At 32.5% G+C, this 16,519-nt stretch overlaps 2 protein-coding genes across 3 annotated transcripts in view; one reads left to right on the plus strand and one right to left on the minus strand.

The window, feature by feature from the left end:
- The window catches only part of LOC126881536 (adenylate cyclase type 8), a 1,218,021-nt gene that overhangs the window by 907,591 nt on the left and 293,911 nt on the right, over positions 1 to 16,519 (plus strand). The window lies entirely within an intron of this gene.
- LOC126881537 (uncharacterized) lies at positions 8,716 to 10,642 on the minus strand. Its single transcript, XM_050645867.1, has one exon. The coding sequence runs from the start codon at positions 10,571 to 10,573 to the stop codon at positions 8,792 to 8,794; it is 1,782 nt and encodes a 593-aa protein (XP_050501824.1). The 5' UTR covers positions 10,574 to 10,642; the 3' UTR covers positions 8,716 to 8,791.

The raw sequence follows: 16,519 nt of genomic DNA on the forward strand, positions 1-16,519 counted from the left end.
TTAAATTAATTTAAATCATGAGAACAGCATTGGAAAAAAAGCGCAGGACGCTTCTTTTAAAAGAAAAAACGTTTAATTGTGATGAGCGGTTCCTGAGGAACAACCGGTCAAAATTGAACGGCATTTACGGCAAAGATATAAACAATAGGATAATAATTTTCAAACCATCACCTTTTTGTTTTTGTCCTCTTTCTCTACACTAATTTCAATATCTTTAAAATATTCATAACATATATTATTATAATAAAAACTATCGATATTACGAGTGAAAATTGACAAAAATAGCAAAATTCCAATCAAAAATTAGGTTGGAGAAAATGTAATCTCCAAGTTCAAAATCGGTCTACGTTAAAAAAATGCATTTTATCGGCTTTATATGGAGCAATTTTCTTCATTCTTTTTTTGTTCCCAAGTAACTAGAGTAGAGCCATCTAACTAACCCATTATTAAATGTCAAACTTGCTTTTGTTTTGTTATAATAGATTAATTTATTTATAAGAAAAGAAAACTACATATTTTTTCCAGTTGTAGACTTTTTTTAGAAAAACTTACTACAAGTGTACCTTTTAACGTTAAAAACTCAAATATTCTCATTTGAAAGCTGTATAATTATTTAAACAATCTTTATTTGAGCAAATTAAAAATTTTTGTTATAATAATTTAATTAAATTATTATAACAAAACAAATTAACTTTGACATTTAATAATGCGTCAGTTAGATGGCCCTAACTAATGGCATGGAAAGCCGAGAAAATGAATTTTTTTAACGTATACCGATTTTGAACTTTGAGATTACATTTTCTCCAACCTAATTTTTGATTGAAATTTTGCTATTTTTGGCATTTTTCACTCGTAATATCGATAGTTTTTATTATAATAATATATTTTATGAGTAGTTTAAAGATATGACAATTGGTGTGGAGAAAGAAGACCGAAATAAAAAGGTGATGATTCAAAAATTATGATCCATTTGTTTATATCTTTGCCGTAAATGCCGGTCAATTTTGACCGGTTGTATCTCAGGAACCACTCATCACAATTAAACGTTTTTTCTTTTAGAAGAAGAGTCCTGCCATTCTTTTCCAATACCGTTTTCATGATTTAATTTAATTTAATATTTCCCGAGATATTCTATTTGATTATAAGCCAAAAAATTGTTTATAATTTTAAAATATTCGTGAGGCCGCTTAAATAGTCCAATTTCAATTATGTAAAGTACATTAGATAGGTACAGTGTCTTTTTATACAAAAATCGTAGTTATTCTTATGTATCCTAATTATTGTGGTTATTATAGCGACCGTAAATTTTTAATTAACAATTCAATTGTTGCTAAAGTGTTCATTAAATTTCCATTGACTTCTGGAATTTTAATCTATACGAAAAGAGCTTTTATAATACCAAATTATTTAATTATTGATAAACAATTACGTATCTAAAATTTTACTTGAAAATTAAACATTTTGTTGGAAAAACCCGCATTTTTCGGGGAAAATTTTCGTCGAAGTACTTCGATTTACTTCGACGAAATATACAGGGTGTAACAAAAATACAGGTCATAATTTAAATCACATATTCTGGGACCAAAAATAGTTCGATTGAACCTAACTTACCTTAATATAAATATGCACACAAAAAAATTTACAGCCCTTTGAAGTTACAAAATGAAAATCGATTTTTTCCGATATATCGAAAACTATTAGAGATTTTTTAATGAAAATGGACATGTGGCATTCTTATGGCATGAACATCCTAAAAAGAAATTATAGTAAAATTTGTGCAGCCCATAAAAATTTTATGGGGGTTTTGTTCCCTTAAACCCCTCCAAACTTTTATGTACGTCCCAATTAAACTATTTTTGTAGTACCATTAGTTAAACACAATGTTTTTAAAAGTTTTTTGCCTCTTAGTACTTTTTCGATAAACCAGTTTTAATCGAGATGCGGCTTCATTTTTAATATGTTTACGTAAAAATTTTATGGGAGGTTTGCGCCTTTAAACCCCCCAAATGTTTGTGTACGTTCCAATTAAACTATTATTGCTGTACCGTTAGTTAAACACAGTGTTTTTAAAAAGTACTTTTCAGCTAAGGCACCTTTTATCGAGATGTGGCTTCTTTTTTAATATGGTTCAAACTACATATACCTCAAACTGTAATTTATAAATAAATTTTCATATTATTACCAAGTCTCTAAAATCGTACTTAAAGTACACAAATGTGTGGTGGATTTGACAAAATATTCAAAATATCTCAAAAAAAAACTAACTTTTCGAAAAAGTACTAAGAGGCAAAAAAGTTTTAAAAACATTGTGTTTAACTAATTGTGCCAAAATGATAATTTAATTGGAACGTACACAAAAGTTTAGGGGGTTTAAGGAAACAAAACCCCCATAAAATTTTTATGGGGTACACAAATTTCACTATAATGTTTTTTTAAGATGTTCCTAGCATAATAATGTCACATGTCCGTTTTCAATAAGAAACCTCAAACAGTTTTCGATATACTGAAAAAAATCGATTTTTATTTTGTAACTTCAAAGGGCTGTAACTTTTTTTAGGTGCACATTTGAACTAAGGTAAGTTAGGTTCAATCGAACTATTTTTGGTCCCAGAATATGTGATCTAATTTATGACCTGTACTTTTGTTACACCCTGTATATTATAGCCAGCTTCATAAAAAAGAAAGGAATAACACCAGCTTTCAGAAATAACAACAACTTAAGCAGATATATTAAGAACAATAAGAGCCGAAAGAGAAAACAACTACAGAGTGGTGTTTACAAACTAACTTGTGGTGACTGTCCGAAAACTTGCATCGGTCAAATCTTTGATAAATCGATAGCAGAACACAAAAGTGCTTTCAGGGCCCCCGTAAGGGTAACTGGCGCCTCTGCGCAAAATAGGATTTTGGCTCCCCTTAAGGCATTTTGGATCATGTTTTTCTATTTATTTTTTGAAGGTAGGTCGGTAGGTAGGTGCTTGAAATAAAGCAAAAAACTGAACCTTAGAAGTCATATTTATAGTCCAGTCACTCACGGTAAAATATTGCAAAACCTCCGAATTTTAAAGAGTTGCTTGCATTGACATGGAATTTGGCATACACATACCCAACATGTCATATAAAAAAGTGATATTGTGCTGATGTGTGCTTTTGCCCTGGATGTGAGTTTCACCCCTTCTCGGGGTTCAAATAGAAAAATAGAAATGTTCAAAAAAGGAATTGGATAAAATGACTAATTTTAAGTAACTTTTGTTCTATAGGGTTTTTTCAGTAAATATTTTATCGAACAAAATGTTCTTAGCAAAAATAAAGCTTATATTAAAAATAAAGTGAAAGTGAAACATTATTTTTTGTTTGTTTTTTAAGTTTATAACTTCAAAAGTAAGTAAGTTACGCTAAAAATAATGATGGCCCCTTTAAAATCGTGAAAATCACCCCCTAATTAGCGTCCCAAAGGAAATTATTAATCGATACCGCTTCACTACAAGTTACTTTATGTATTGTTTATATGATCTGAAGTTCCATCGGTTTAAAGTGCTTTTTTGAAAAGACTGTTCTAGTTAAAAGGGCTTGAACGAGTCGTTAATCACGGGTGTATCCAAATTTTGAACAGCCATATCTTAACAATTTTTGTTTTACAGGAAAACAAAAAATCCAAAATATTCAGAATTGAAAAACGTACATTTTTTACTGCTTGAGATTTTTGGTATCACCAATAATTTTTAAGCTATTTAAAAAAAAGCAATTTTTTTCAAGATAAAAAAAATTTTGTCCAAAAGATTTCTTTTACCAAAAAAGGGACCAACTTTATTTTGAGCATAACTTACTTACTTTTGATGCTAGAAACTTATTTAAAGAACACATGTAAATCTTGTTATAAACACTTTTGGTTATTTCACGTTAAAATATTCGATTTGGAATTTGAAGAATAAGATCCTACTTTTCTTTAGCTACAACAACTGTGCTTCTACTGAGTTTACAGGCTTCACATGCCAGCCATTTTTTAAACTTTTTGTAAGCTATTTTTTGATAACAATATGTTTTTCGATAAAATACTTACTTTTTGAGTTATTTTGGAAAAACCGTCTAACAGGGTTTTTGTTAAAAAATGAACATATTCACTCGCAAATAACTCGAAAAGTATTAGTGAAAAAATTCTATAGAAACAAAGTTCCTTAGAATTACTCAATTTATCCAATTCCAGGCTTATTTTGAACGTATGTTTTTCACCCCCGAGAAGGGGTGGAACGTACGCCCAGTGCAAAAGCACACATCGGCACAATATCACTTTTTTCTTTGACTTGTTAGCTATGTGTATTATGTGTACCTATGCCAATGTGTATTCCATATCAATGCAAGCGGCTCTTTAAAATTCACAGCAAAACCCGTGAGTAAATGGACTATTATTTGTAGACTAAAATATAAAAATGAAACAAACATAATAAAATCATAACAAAATAAATTAAAATGCCTGACTTCCGACATGGTCTTGCATGTAGGAATCGGCAGTAACTGGATGATAAAATTTTGTGTGTATTTATTATACCTTCGTCTTCTTTATCTAATATTTCACAACCATGAAAGTTAATTTCGACCAATCCATCTCTTTCCCTCCACTTTTTATTGTATTATAAGGCGAAGTACATGGAATTTGGAGGATGGCTGAGGAACCTTAGAGAATGGTTTAACTGTAGTTCATTACAACTATTCAGAGCAGCAGCCAACAAAGTGACTATAGGCATTATGATATCCAACCTCCGATAGGAGAGGGAACTTTAAGAAAAAGAAGATGGAATTTAGGTCCTCTAATTATTATATGGGCGAAGTATTCTGTTTTTCTCATGTTTTTCTTCTATTTATACGTAATCCTATTTAATTTCTCAACTTTTATTTTAAAATTAATTTTTGTTTTTTTTTGTTTGTTTTTTTTTCCAAATTTTTTGCAATACTTTACCCTGGGTTTTGGCGCCCCTAAAGGATGGCGCCCCTGTGCATTGCACACTTTGCACATATGGTAGCGGGGGCCCTGAGTGCTTTCAACAATAGAAAAACAGACACTTCTACATACGCGCTTCATTTTCTAGATCATTATCATTATTTTAATGAACAGCTTCAAATTTTGCGTATTCAAAATAAAGGCCTAAAGCTATCTTTATTAGAATCTATGAAAATTAATAAATTGAAAAATACAAATATAATTCTGAATGACCAACTCGAGACAAACAGCTCCCCACTCCTCAACCTCTTCAGTTAAAGACTTTAAAAAGGCAAGCGCATAGTAAACTAAATCACTTGAGAAAGGCACTCTGCCAAAACAGCTTTAGTCACATAGTAATAAATTTGGTGGAAGTATAAAAAACAAACGTTTTCAGTGTTTTATTGTTAGAAAAAATCATGATTGTCAATGAGACAAGATTGAAAACGAAACAATCTACGATAAAGGAAAAGCTCTAGAGAATGTAACCAGATACAATTATTTAGGATGTGAACTAAATAAATAATAGTCTAAGAGCTAGTGAACCCTCCGACTAACGGTCGTCCTGTAAAGCTAGAAATTTTTCAGGTGATAATTCATAGCACATCAAGGCTAAAAACCATGACCTGGCAGGCCTCAGCGGTGCACGTGTATCTACCAGGTGAATCGAAAAGTGCAAATTTAGGGGGTAAAATAAACTTTCTCCTGTAAGGTTTAAATTTAAGTATGTGTTTGAGTAAGTCATTTAGAATAAATGTGTACAATGACAGGCGATTCTGAAAAGCATAAGACCTTGCCAGGCGAGGGAAAAGATTAGGGGTTTTTCCTAAAATTATTCTTTTTGCATAGAACAAATTTTTTTTAGGTTTTTTGAATAATTCCAAACAGAAAAGGTCTTTAGTGATTTTTCTCTTAAGTTAATAGTTTTTGTTATATAAGCGATTGAAAATTTTAAAAATTGCGAAATCGGCCATTTTTAACCCTAAATCGGACATTTATCTAAAAATTTCAAAGTTGCCAAGGTAGGTAGATATTCTTTAAACATTGATTGATGAAATCCCAGAGAGATTTTTTTAATACAATATCGGAAACGCCTTTGTTTTTTAATTGCTAATCAAGCGGGCGCGACACTGTGGTATAAGTGAGGACGTTGGAGTTGGCATAAATTCATTATCTCGAGAATGGGCAAATTTCGAGAGAAATCCTCAGACAGGACGATTTTTATTTTTAAATTAGGACTTTTTGGCATATATGTAATACTAGTGACGTCATCCATCTGAGCGTGATGACGTAATCGATGATTTTTTTAAATGAGAGTAGGGGTTGTGTGATAGCTCATTTGAAAGGTTATTTAATTCTCTATTCACTAATATGAACATTAATATAATTATTTATACAGGGTGTACAAAAAAAATTTTTTTTATTAAATTAACTTTGATTAAATTTGACAAATAGAAGAAATTTTTTTGTACACCCTGTATAAATAATTATGTTAATGTTTATATTACTGAATAGAGAATTAAATAACCTTTCAAATGAGCTATCACACAAACCCCTACTCTTATTTAAAAAATCATCGATTACGTCATCACGCCCAGATGGATGACGTTACTAATATTATATATATGCCAAAAAGTCCTAATTCAAAAATAAAAATCGACCTATCTGAGGATTTCTCTTGAAATTTGCCCATTCTCGAGATAATGAATTTATGCAAACTCAAACGTCCTCACTTATACTACAGTGACGCGCCCGCTTGATTAGCAATTAAAAAAACAAAGGGGTTTTCGATATTTTATTGCAAATAACTCTTCGGTATTTCATCCATCAATGTTTAAAGAATATCTACGTACCTTGGCAACATTGAAATTTTTAGATAAATGTCCGATTTAGGGTTAAAAATGGCCGATTTCGAAATTTTCAATATTTTCAATCGCTTATATAACAAAAACTATTAACTTAAGAGAAAAATCACTAAAGACGTTTTCTGTTTGGAATTATTCAAGAAACCTAAAAAAATTTGTTCGATGCAAAAAGAATAATTTTAGGAAAAAACCCCTCATCTTTCCCCTCGCCTGGCAAGGTCTTATGCTCTTCAGAATCGCCTGTCATTGTACACATTTCTTCTAAATGACTTACTCAAACACATACTTAAATTTAAACCTTACAGGAGAAAGTTTATTTTACCCCCTAAATTTGCACTTTTCGATTCACCTGGTAGATACACGTGCACCGCTGATGCCTGCCAGGTCACGGTTTTTAGCCTTGGTGTGCTATGAATTATCACTAGAAAAATTTCTAGCCTTACAGGACGACCGTTAGTCGGAGGGTTCACTAGCTCTTAGACTATAATGGGACCGCGGCTTTCAAATAAAATGACGCATTGAGATCGCCAGAAGCGTTTTCATTAAAGGGTTACATAGGTCTTGCGGGTAAAAAAGTGATTTTAAAAAAATTATATCTTGAAAACTAAAAATTGTTTTTATTTATAATTGGAACATGTATAATTATAGTACTTAAGGTACTCTCAAAAAATTTTCAATCAAAAATATTCATTTTTGTAGAGTTGACTGCAATTTTTCCCCAACAGCCCTTTTTTGCGGTGGGCAGCATAAATAAGTCCAGTCTCAACTAAAATAAAAAAATCAAAAAGTTTTATAATTACGTATTTTTTATGGGAAATAAGCCACAATTTTACTAAAAAATGAATTTATTAACGTTTCGAAGCCCAAATCGGGTTTCGTTGTCAAAATACAAAATACTATTAAAATAAAACAAACATGTTGCTAAGTAAAAAAATTCTTCTAATAATTTATTTAATCTGACTCATTTAAATTATTAGAAGAATTTTTTTACTTAGCAACATGTTTGTTTTATTTTAATAGTATTTTGTATTTTGACAACGAAACCCGATTTGGGCTTCGAAACGTTAATAAATTCATTTTTTAGTAAAATTGTGGCTTATTTCCCATAAAAAATACGTAATTATAAAAATGCCACAAGGAAATAGCTTCAGAACAACATCAAAAAGTTTCTTGTAGTTTATACTTCTGGCTAGTGAATGAACGAAGAAATTTAAAAAATAATTAAATTTGAAGATTTTACATAAGTTTAAACACATTTTCGACCCCAATTTGTCTCATTTTTTCTAAAATTACCATTTTTAAAGTAGTTATTTTTTATAAAACAAAAACGAGTTCACCTAAAAAAAATTCCTTTGTTCATTCTCTAGCCAGAGGTATAAACTACAAGAAACTTTTTGATTTTAGATGAGACTAGACTTATTTATTCTGCCCACCGCAAAAAAGGGCTGTTATCGAAAAATTGCAGTCAACTCTACAAAAATGAATATTTTTTTACCCGCAAGACCTATGTAACCCTTTAAGATGAAAACAGTATTGTGCAATGGAAAACTGGGAATAGAAATTAGAACTGAAGTATTGAGGTGCTATGTATTCTCTGTTCTTTTATATGGGGTTGAAGCCTGGACACTTACGGCCTAACTGAAAAAAGACAGCTTTGAGATGTGGGCACGTAACATAACACGTAACAAACACGGAAATATTAAGAAAGATGAAAAATGAAAAAGAAATACCCAAAAATTATGAAGAAAATAAAAATGAGCTACTTTGGAAAAATGAAAAATATGAGTTGATGCGATTAGTTATACAAGGAAAAGTGAAAGCAAAAAGGGGACCGGGAGGGACATGAAGAAGAAGAAGGGAATAATGTAAACTACAAACATTAAATGTATTTATTTTAAATCCAAAATATCTTTACATTTTTAAATACTTATTTTTTATAAATAAAGGCGTTTTAATTATTTCTTCTTTTTATTTCATTATACATTTCTTCAACCATCTCCATCAATTTATTTTTAAATGAATCGTGTTTCATAAATTGCTCAAATCCTTCTTTTCTCTCTCCTACATAATACTGAGCAGCTTTTTCTGGGTTTGTGTTCAAATCTTGCAATAAATGTTTAGGAATGAATAAAATTTGAATATAAGTAGCTGTTATACACATTCCTGTAAGTTTAAATTCGTTAACAGCTTCTAAGAATGAAGAATATGTTAAAATTTCGTTTATATCAATATCATATCGACCAAGTATTCTAGTCAGTTCTGCATGATAAAGATCTAATAAAATCTCCATATATTTTTCTCGATTCGCTTTGTTAGTATTCATATATAAGTGAACTAAAAGTTCTACAACAGGACTGCAGTACCTAGAAATTTGATAATCTACAAGTTTACAAGATTCTGGCTTATTATCTTCATTGTATTTCACTAAAATATTGTTTGAATGTATATCTCCTTGGCAGATAACATTCCTAAACTTTTTTGATTCACCAACATTTTTGTACATCTCCTTGAAAGCTGCCTTCACCACTTTCTTTAATTCCGATAATTCCATACCTTCGGTCAAATCGGGAAACTGTTCTAAGATGTAGGACACCATGAATTTACACCCTTGTAAGAACGGAACACCAGCTGGTTCTTCATCGCTTAGTAAGTACTCTTTAAGATGATCCTTATACAATTCACTGATCCGTATCACTTTGCCAGATTTTGCAGACATCTTTTCCTCGTATACCCACGAAGATGCATGTAATTTGGCTAGTTGCTTAGTAACTATTGCCAGCCAATCATATTCTGCGGGCAGTTCCATAGGTTTAACAACGTAATTACTAGATGATAAATCTTCTAGAATGATACAGTCATATTTTTTTATCAAATAACAGTGAGGTGCAACATCTTCAATTTCGTTGATACCTAAAGAAAGGACTGATGGCATAAATTCACTATACATAAATATTTCTTTCTTAAAACAAGCCTTCGCAACTAATAAGGTTATTTCATTTGTAACTGGTAAATATTTTGCGAAACAACGGATGGTTTGATCCTTGTTATTGAAATTGAAGAAAATGTTAATTTTAAAGTAGTCTCCTAATAAACCCAAGTTTCCTCCACTGTGCACAACCTCAAATTTATTGAATATATATTCGCTAGATCTTAAGGTTCCAGTAACAATTTTGTAGCAATCTTCCCTAAATATTTGTGGATACAGAAACACTTCTAGCAATTCACTAACAGATTCTAACACTTTACTCCTACCTTGTTCTTTAGCTTGTCTTACCATATCTAGCTTAACGTGTGGTATAAGGTCTTTTATTTGAGATTCAAACTCTTCTCTAGTTGGTAACACCTCACATCCATCCCATTTGTTTGCAAAATTATTTAAATTATTATAGTACATGTCTAATAACATTTGGTAGTATTTCTGCCTCTCCAATTGGGTGGTGTTGACAAAAATTGTTAACAAAGTATTGTAAACCATGGGTACTAACCTTTTATTGCTTTCATCTCTAGCTTGGTACAAACTGTTATATTTTTTTAGCAATTTCTCCACGCCATCATTGACATCGTTGAAATTTGGAGGATCTACGTTTTCTTTTATAATATTTAAAACAGCTTTTGACTGTTCACTGCCGATGCAAAAATCACAATCTCCGTATTTGTAACTTGACTTATTTTGAAGCTGTTTAATGTGGATTATTGACAGATTTTCTATTAGTTTCGTAAGAAATTTATTCATATTGTCTATTTGGTTTTATGTATCAACTGACTGATTTACCTTGGTGGACGAAATTTTTGTATGCTACTATTTTAGGTATCTGTTTAATTATTATTTAAATTACGCAACTTTTATAGGCTATTATTTTTATAATCATAGGCGTAGATGAGACTATAATTTATATAAATCCAAAATAAAAAGTTCGTTTGAAAAACGTTTATGCTAGAAATTACAATAAAATTAATAACAAAAAATATTCTTTTAATAATATACAAAAAATATTTTAAAATAATATATTTTTTTCTATAACCGACAAAATGTCATAATTTGTCACCTCTTCTTCTGCTTTCTCTTTCTATTGGCTTGCATATTTGTGCATCTGTCAGTATATTTTAATATCTGTCTATATTCCTCGCTATTTCTGCTTTTCGCTTTCCAGTGTTTTATGTTCACGACTTTTATGTCGTTTCCTATGTCATTATCTTATTTTAATTATCTCTTGGCTTCTTTGTTGAATTGGAATCCATCCCGTAACTTTTTTGATCATCTAGTTTGCAACTCTTGCAACGATGCAACTATTTATTCCAAGCATTTTGTTTTAGTTATTATACAATATTTTAGTTTACTAGCCCTATTTTATGCCTTTTTTCGTCTTTAATTTTTTTCTGCCTCTCCAATTGGGTGGTGTTGACAAAAATTGTTAACAAAGTATTGTAAACCATGGGTACTAACCTTTTATTGCTTTCATCTCTAGCTTGGTACAAACTGTTATATTTTTTTAGCAATTTCTCCACGCCATCATTGACATCGTTGAAATTTGGAGGATCTACGTTTTCTTTTATAATATTTAAAACAGCTTTTGACTGTTCACTGCCGATGCAAAAATCACAATCTCCGTATTTGTAACTTGACTTATTTTGAAGCTGTTTAATGTGGATTATTGACAGATTTTCTATTAGTTTCGTAAGAAATTTATTCATATTGTCTATTTGGTTTTATGTATCAACTGACTGATTTACCTTGGTGGACGAAATTTTTGTATGCTACTATTTTAGGTATCTGTTTAATTATTATTTAAATTACGCAACTTTTATAGGCTATTATTTTTATAATCATAGGCGTAGATGAGACTATAATTTATATAAATCCAAAATAAAAAGTTCGTTTGAAAAACGTTTATGCTAGAAATTACAATAAAATTAATAACAAAAAATATTCTTTTAATAATATACAAAAAATATTTTAAAATAATATATTTTTTTCTATAACCGACAAAATGTCATAATTTGTCACCTCTTCTTCTGCTTTCTCTTTCTATTGGCTTGCATATTTGTGCATCTGTCAGTATATTTTAATATCTGTCTATATTCCTCGCTATTTCTGCTTTTCGCTTTCCAGTGTTTTATGTTCACGACTTTTATGTCGTTTCCTATGTCATTATCTTATTTTAATTATCTCTTGGCTTCTTTGTTGAATTGGAATCCATCCCGTAACTTTTTTGATCATCTAGTTTGCAACTCTTGCAACGATGCAACTATTTATTCCAAGCATTTTGTTTTAGTTATTATACAATATTTTAGTTTACTAGCCCTATTTTATGCCTTTTTTCGTCTTTAATTTTTTTATCCATACTGGGTGATGTCACTTCTTAGGATTGTTCTTATTATTTTCTGTTCAAGTCTTCTGTAGTTCATTGTAAATTACTGTTGTATACAGCTTCAATGCAATATCCTATTAACAAAGATACTGTCTTGAAAATTTAAAAAAGAACAAGTTGTATCCATACAGTCCCCGATTAATTCATTTGTTTAGACCAATTTAATATATAAATTTAATCATCAAAAGTTGGAACCAGTAAGCATTTAAAACAATTGTTTGTTGTGGAATTTACAGAAATAAGATAATTAGACCTTTTTTATGAATCTTTAAACGCCGAACGTTTCTCTCTTTTCTTTCTTTTGAAAATAGATCCAACAGGGTGGTGCCCATGCCATATTAGGTTAGATGTAAATAACTCGAATATTTGGGTCACTTGATGGGAGGACATAAATACGCATTACTTCGAAATATAATGCAAGGAAAAATAGAACGAAAACGAAATCCAGGCCGTAGAGGAATGTCATGGTTGCGAAATTTGAGAGAGTAGTTTGGCTGCACCACTAATGAACTTTTTAAGTCAGCTATAAACAAGGTCAGGATAGCCTTGATGATTTCCAATCCCCGATAGGAGTGGTACAAGAAGAAGAACAAGGCAATAACATAAATATCTTTTTAATATAAGAGTTATATATATATATATAATTTTTCTGAAATTTGTTGGTCACCTCGGTCTCCAGTTTTGACGCCACGCGATTTTTCGTGTGAAGTTACCTATAGGAAAAGGTGTATCTTAAAAAGCAATTTACGGATGTTGTTCATTTGGAGGGGGCATTAAACAATGTGTTTATTATTTTGGCTTTGTATTATTTCGGGAGTATTATTTGGGCATTGTAATATTCCTTAAATTATTACAACAAAAGGATTTAATATGGTATTATTATTTTAAACGCATAGCTAAAATGTAGCAAGACATGTATTAAATAATTGAAAGGTCACCAACTGATCAATGTTCAGTAGATTTTTATTTAACTATGTTTCATGAAAATTTGTTTATAATTTCTAAACAAAATGGAAAGGTTATCAAGTTTATAATAAATGACAATAAAAAATGTAGGAAAAACTGTAAAAATGTTGCCATATTTTTACAATGACAAGGACTTAATTGCATACAAAACATTAGTTTTTAATTCCTAACTACTTTTCATAATAACAATTTTTAATATTGTGAAATAGAAATATATATGCTGAGGGGGTTCTTGAGAAAAATTTATATTTTTTGATATATCATGTCAGATTAATAGATACACATAGTTTCAAAAGTTCTGCATCACCCAAAATTCTGAACATTAATATCACAGGAGAGTGAGAATAAATTGACAATATTGCGGCAATTTTTAGTCCAGGAACCGAAGGTTTTCACCTCGCAATTTTTTACAGAATGGTTCGATTTTCTTGAAAATTTGAGAATAAATAGTGGATAGTCCAAGGATCAAAATCTATGCAATACCGAAGGGCGGTTATACCATGGGGGTGGTTGCACCCCATCTTGGGGGTGGAATTTTTTTATTATATTTTGATCGCAAAAATTGGTAAAAAGATTTTTTTTATTTAGCTAATGCCTCGACAACTAATGGCCATTGGCATGGTACAGTGGATTTTTCCAGTTAGGTACCTAGTGTAATGTGTAGTGTGTGTGTGTTCGCACATGGAGCGACGCTCGAAGTAATCGACTCGATTTCAATCGCGTAGATCTCCTTCTGTCACTTAAGTTCCTTCGTTGTAGCATTGAGCTCCATACATGGAGAATTTAGGATTGCAAATCTCCTCGTCTTGTACGACTCTCGTTCCGTGCGATCTGAAGCGCACGAGAAAGTTTAATTGAGACGCACGTTTACAGTCATTATTTTATTTGTTTGCTTCGTTTTTGTTGATTTTTGACCTCAACTAAATTTTAGGCTGTCCGCACATAAGGCGACGCTCGAATCACTCGACTCGATTCCAGTCACGTAAGTCTCTCCCCGCCAGTAAAGTTCCTTCGTTCTGGCGTTGAGCTCCGTACACGGAGCGTTTAGAATTGCAAATCTCCTCGTCTTGTACGACTCTCGTCGCTTGCGATCCGTAGTGCACGAGAAAGTTCGAGTGAGACGCACGTTTTTAGTCATAATAGGTAGTTTATTTTATTTGTTTCCTTCGTTTTTTGTTGTTTTTTGCGCTGAATGAAAGTTTACTGTTATTTAAAGATCGGTGCATGTTATGTTCGTTGATTTGTGGAACTTTGTGGAAATATATTGTTTGTAATATAAAATTCTGAAAACATTGAACTTCTGTTTCTAGGTGTTTAATATAAAATTCGTTGGGGAAGTAGAAAAATGTCCTCAGTATAATTCTCATTGTATTCAAATTATAATAAAAATGTAACAATACCGTACTTTCATAGATCGAAATAGTCATTTTGGTTGATATATAAAAAATGCGTTCTTCCTAGTTGGGAGATGTGAGCAAACTGAATCGACAAGTGTGCGGAGAGCAATCGCTAGTGCCGCAGGGTTCGTACAAGACGAGCATGACGCGCGAACTTCGAGACGTGTCTTCGATCGATCCATGTGCGAACGGCCTAGGTCTTTTAAAGATCGGTGAATGTTATATTCGTTGATTGTAGTACTATTAGCTTTGTGGAAATATATTGTTTAGAATGTAAAATTCTGAAAACATTGAATTTCTGTTTCTAGGTGTTTATTATAAAATTCGTTGAGGAAGTAGAAAAATACTCTCAACTGTATAAAAATGAAATAATACCGTACTTTTCACAGATCGAAATAGTCGTTTTGGTTACTATATAAAACATGCGTTAATTTATAAAAACAGAATCGACTAGTGTGCGGAGGGCAATCGCTTGTGTCGCAGGGGAGTTCACATCGAATAGCCGAAAGAAGAGGGTCACTGTGCTCACACTCTTTCAAGAGTAGGCTAGTAGAAGAAAAAGCTATAGAAGATAGCCAAAACAACATAAACCACAAAAGCAACAACAAAGCCTATTTAGCCTGAAGAGGCTAACTACTTCTGAAACAAACCAATAATAACAACACCTACAAAAATACCACTAGAGGTGGCCGTTACCTGGAACTGTTACCTTGTAACTGTTGGTAGTAACGGTCACTAACAAGTAAATAGGAGGCATAGCAATACAAATTGGTGAGTTACAGGGTGTACGTCTAGACGGCTTCTTGGGTAGTGGTCTAGGGGCAGCTTGCTGCTTCTGGACGTCCCTTGGAGGCGTCCATAGATAGGTCGCGTGGGTCGTTGGCGCCTAGCGAGCGCTAAATCTCTTCCTGCGAAGGACAAGACTTCTTCGAGCCTGACGAGGTTCTCTCGTCGCCGGTATTAGGTGAGTCTGCCACCGGCTAGCAGGAAAAGACAAAAAATATCCGCTCTTCATAATTATCCTCCCCACATATAGGCGTAGCCTCACGAGATAATCCAGGCCCCTGAGATGGAGAATCCATCGTCTCAGGGGGCTACCCCGTCTCAAGAGACCGTAGAACCAGTAAGCGAACCAGTCGACGAGGAGGAAAAATTCCTCCAAGACCTCTCCCAAACATTGTGTTCCGCATATGATAAATTTCCAAATGCCTTACCTCGCATTTTTAAAATGCTCCACCAGAGAATTCCAACACCATCGGAGGTTGGAAATACTTCTCGCGAATCCTCTCCAGATAAGGACCTTGTTGAGTTTAAATACGAGAACATGTTTCCGATTCTCTCTCCCATTCCAGAGGATTCTCCATTAGGAGATGCCGCAACCTCTCAGAGAAAATCCAAGGAAACAAAATCTCCTGCCAAGAAGTCACCAGCTAGGCCCAGAACTCGTTCTGGGTCTAGAGCATCCACTAGTTTGCCCAAGCAAACTAAAACCAAGAATCGAAAAATCACAAAGAAAGCCAAGAAAAGCACTCGGGCACACTCTGGCGACTCTCAAACTCCATCTACCTCTTCTTCAACTAAACAACCTGCCACAACTGTCAATGAGGTCCCTCAGACCCCGACAGCCGCTGAGGAAGCCAGTCTGCCCCAAGAAAAACGCTTCTTTTACAAAATTATTAATATACCAGAAACTTATGACACCCAGAGGAAGCTCTTCCTGCTGGTTAACACCCACGAGCTTTTGAGGGGTGTCATGGTTAATATCAGATTGGTCTTTAAAGACAAAATATACCTTGAGACCAACCAATCGGTTGACCTTAAGGAAGTAACCAGAAGGTTGCAGGCACGCACTGGCGACCCAAGCATTACCATTGAGTTGAAAAACTCACCTCCCACTCAGTCCCATAATATTAAACCAAATTCGTCTACCAAATTGTCGGATTTCCA

The sequence above is a fragment of the Diabrotica virgifera genome, chromosome 3 (assembly GCF_917563875.1).
Source record: "Diabrotica virgifera virgifera chromosome 3, PGI_DIABVI_V3a".
NCBI classification, from domain to species: Eukaryota; Metazoa; Arthropoda; class Insecta; order Coleoptera; family Chrysomelidae; genus Diabrotica; species Diabrotica virgifera.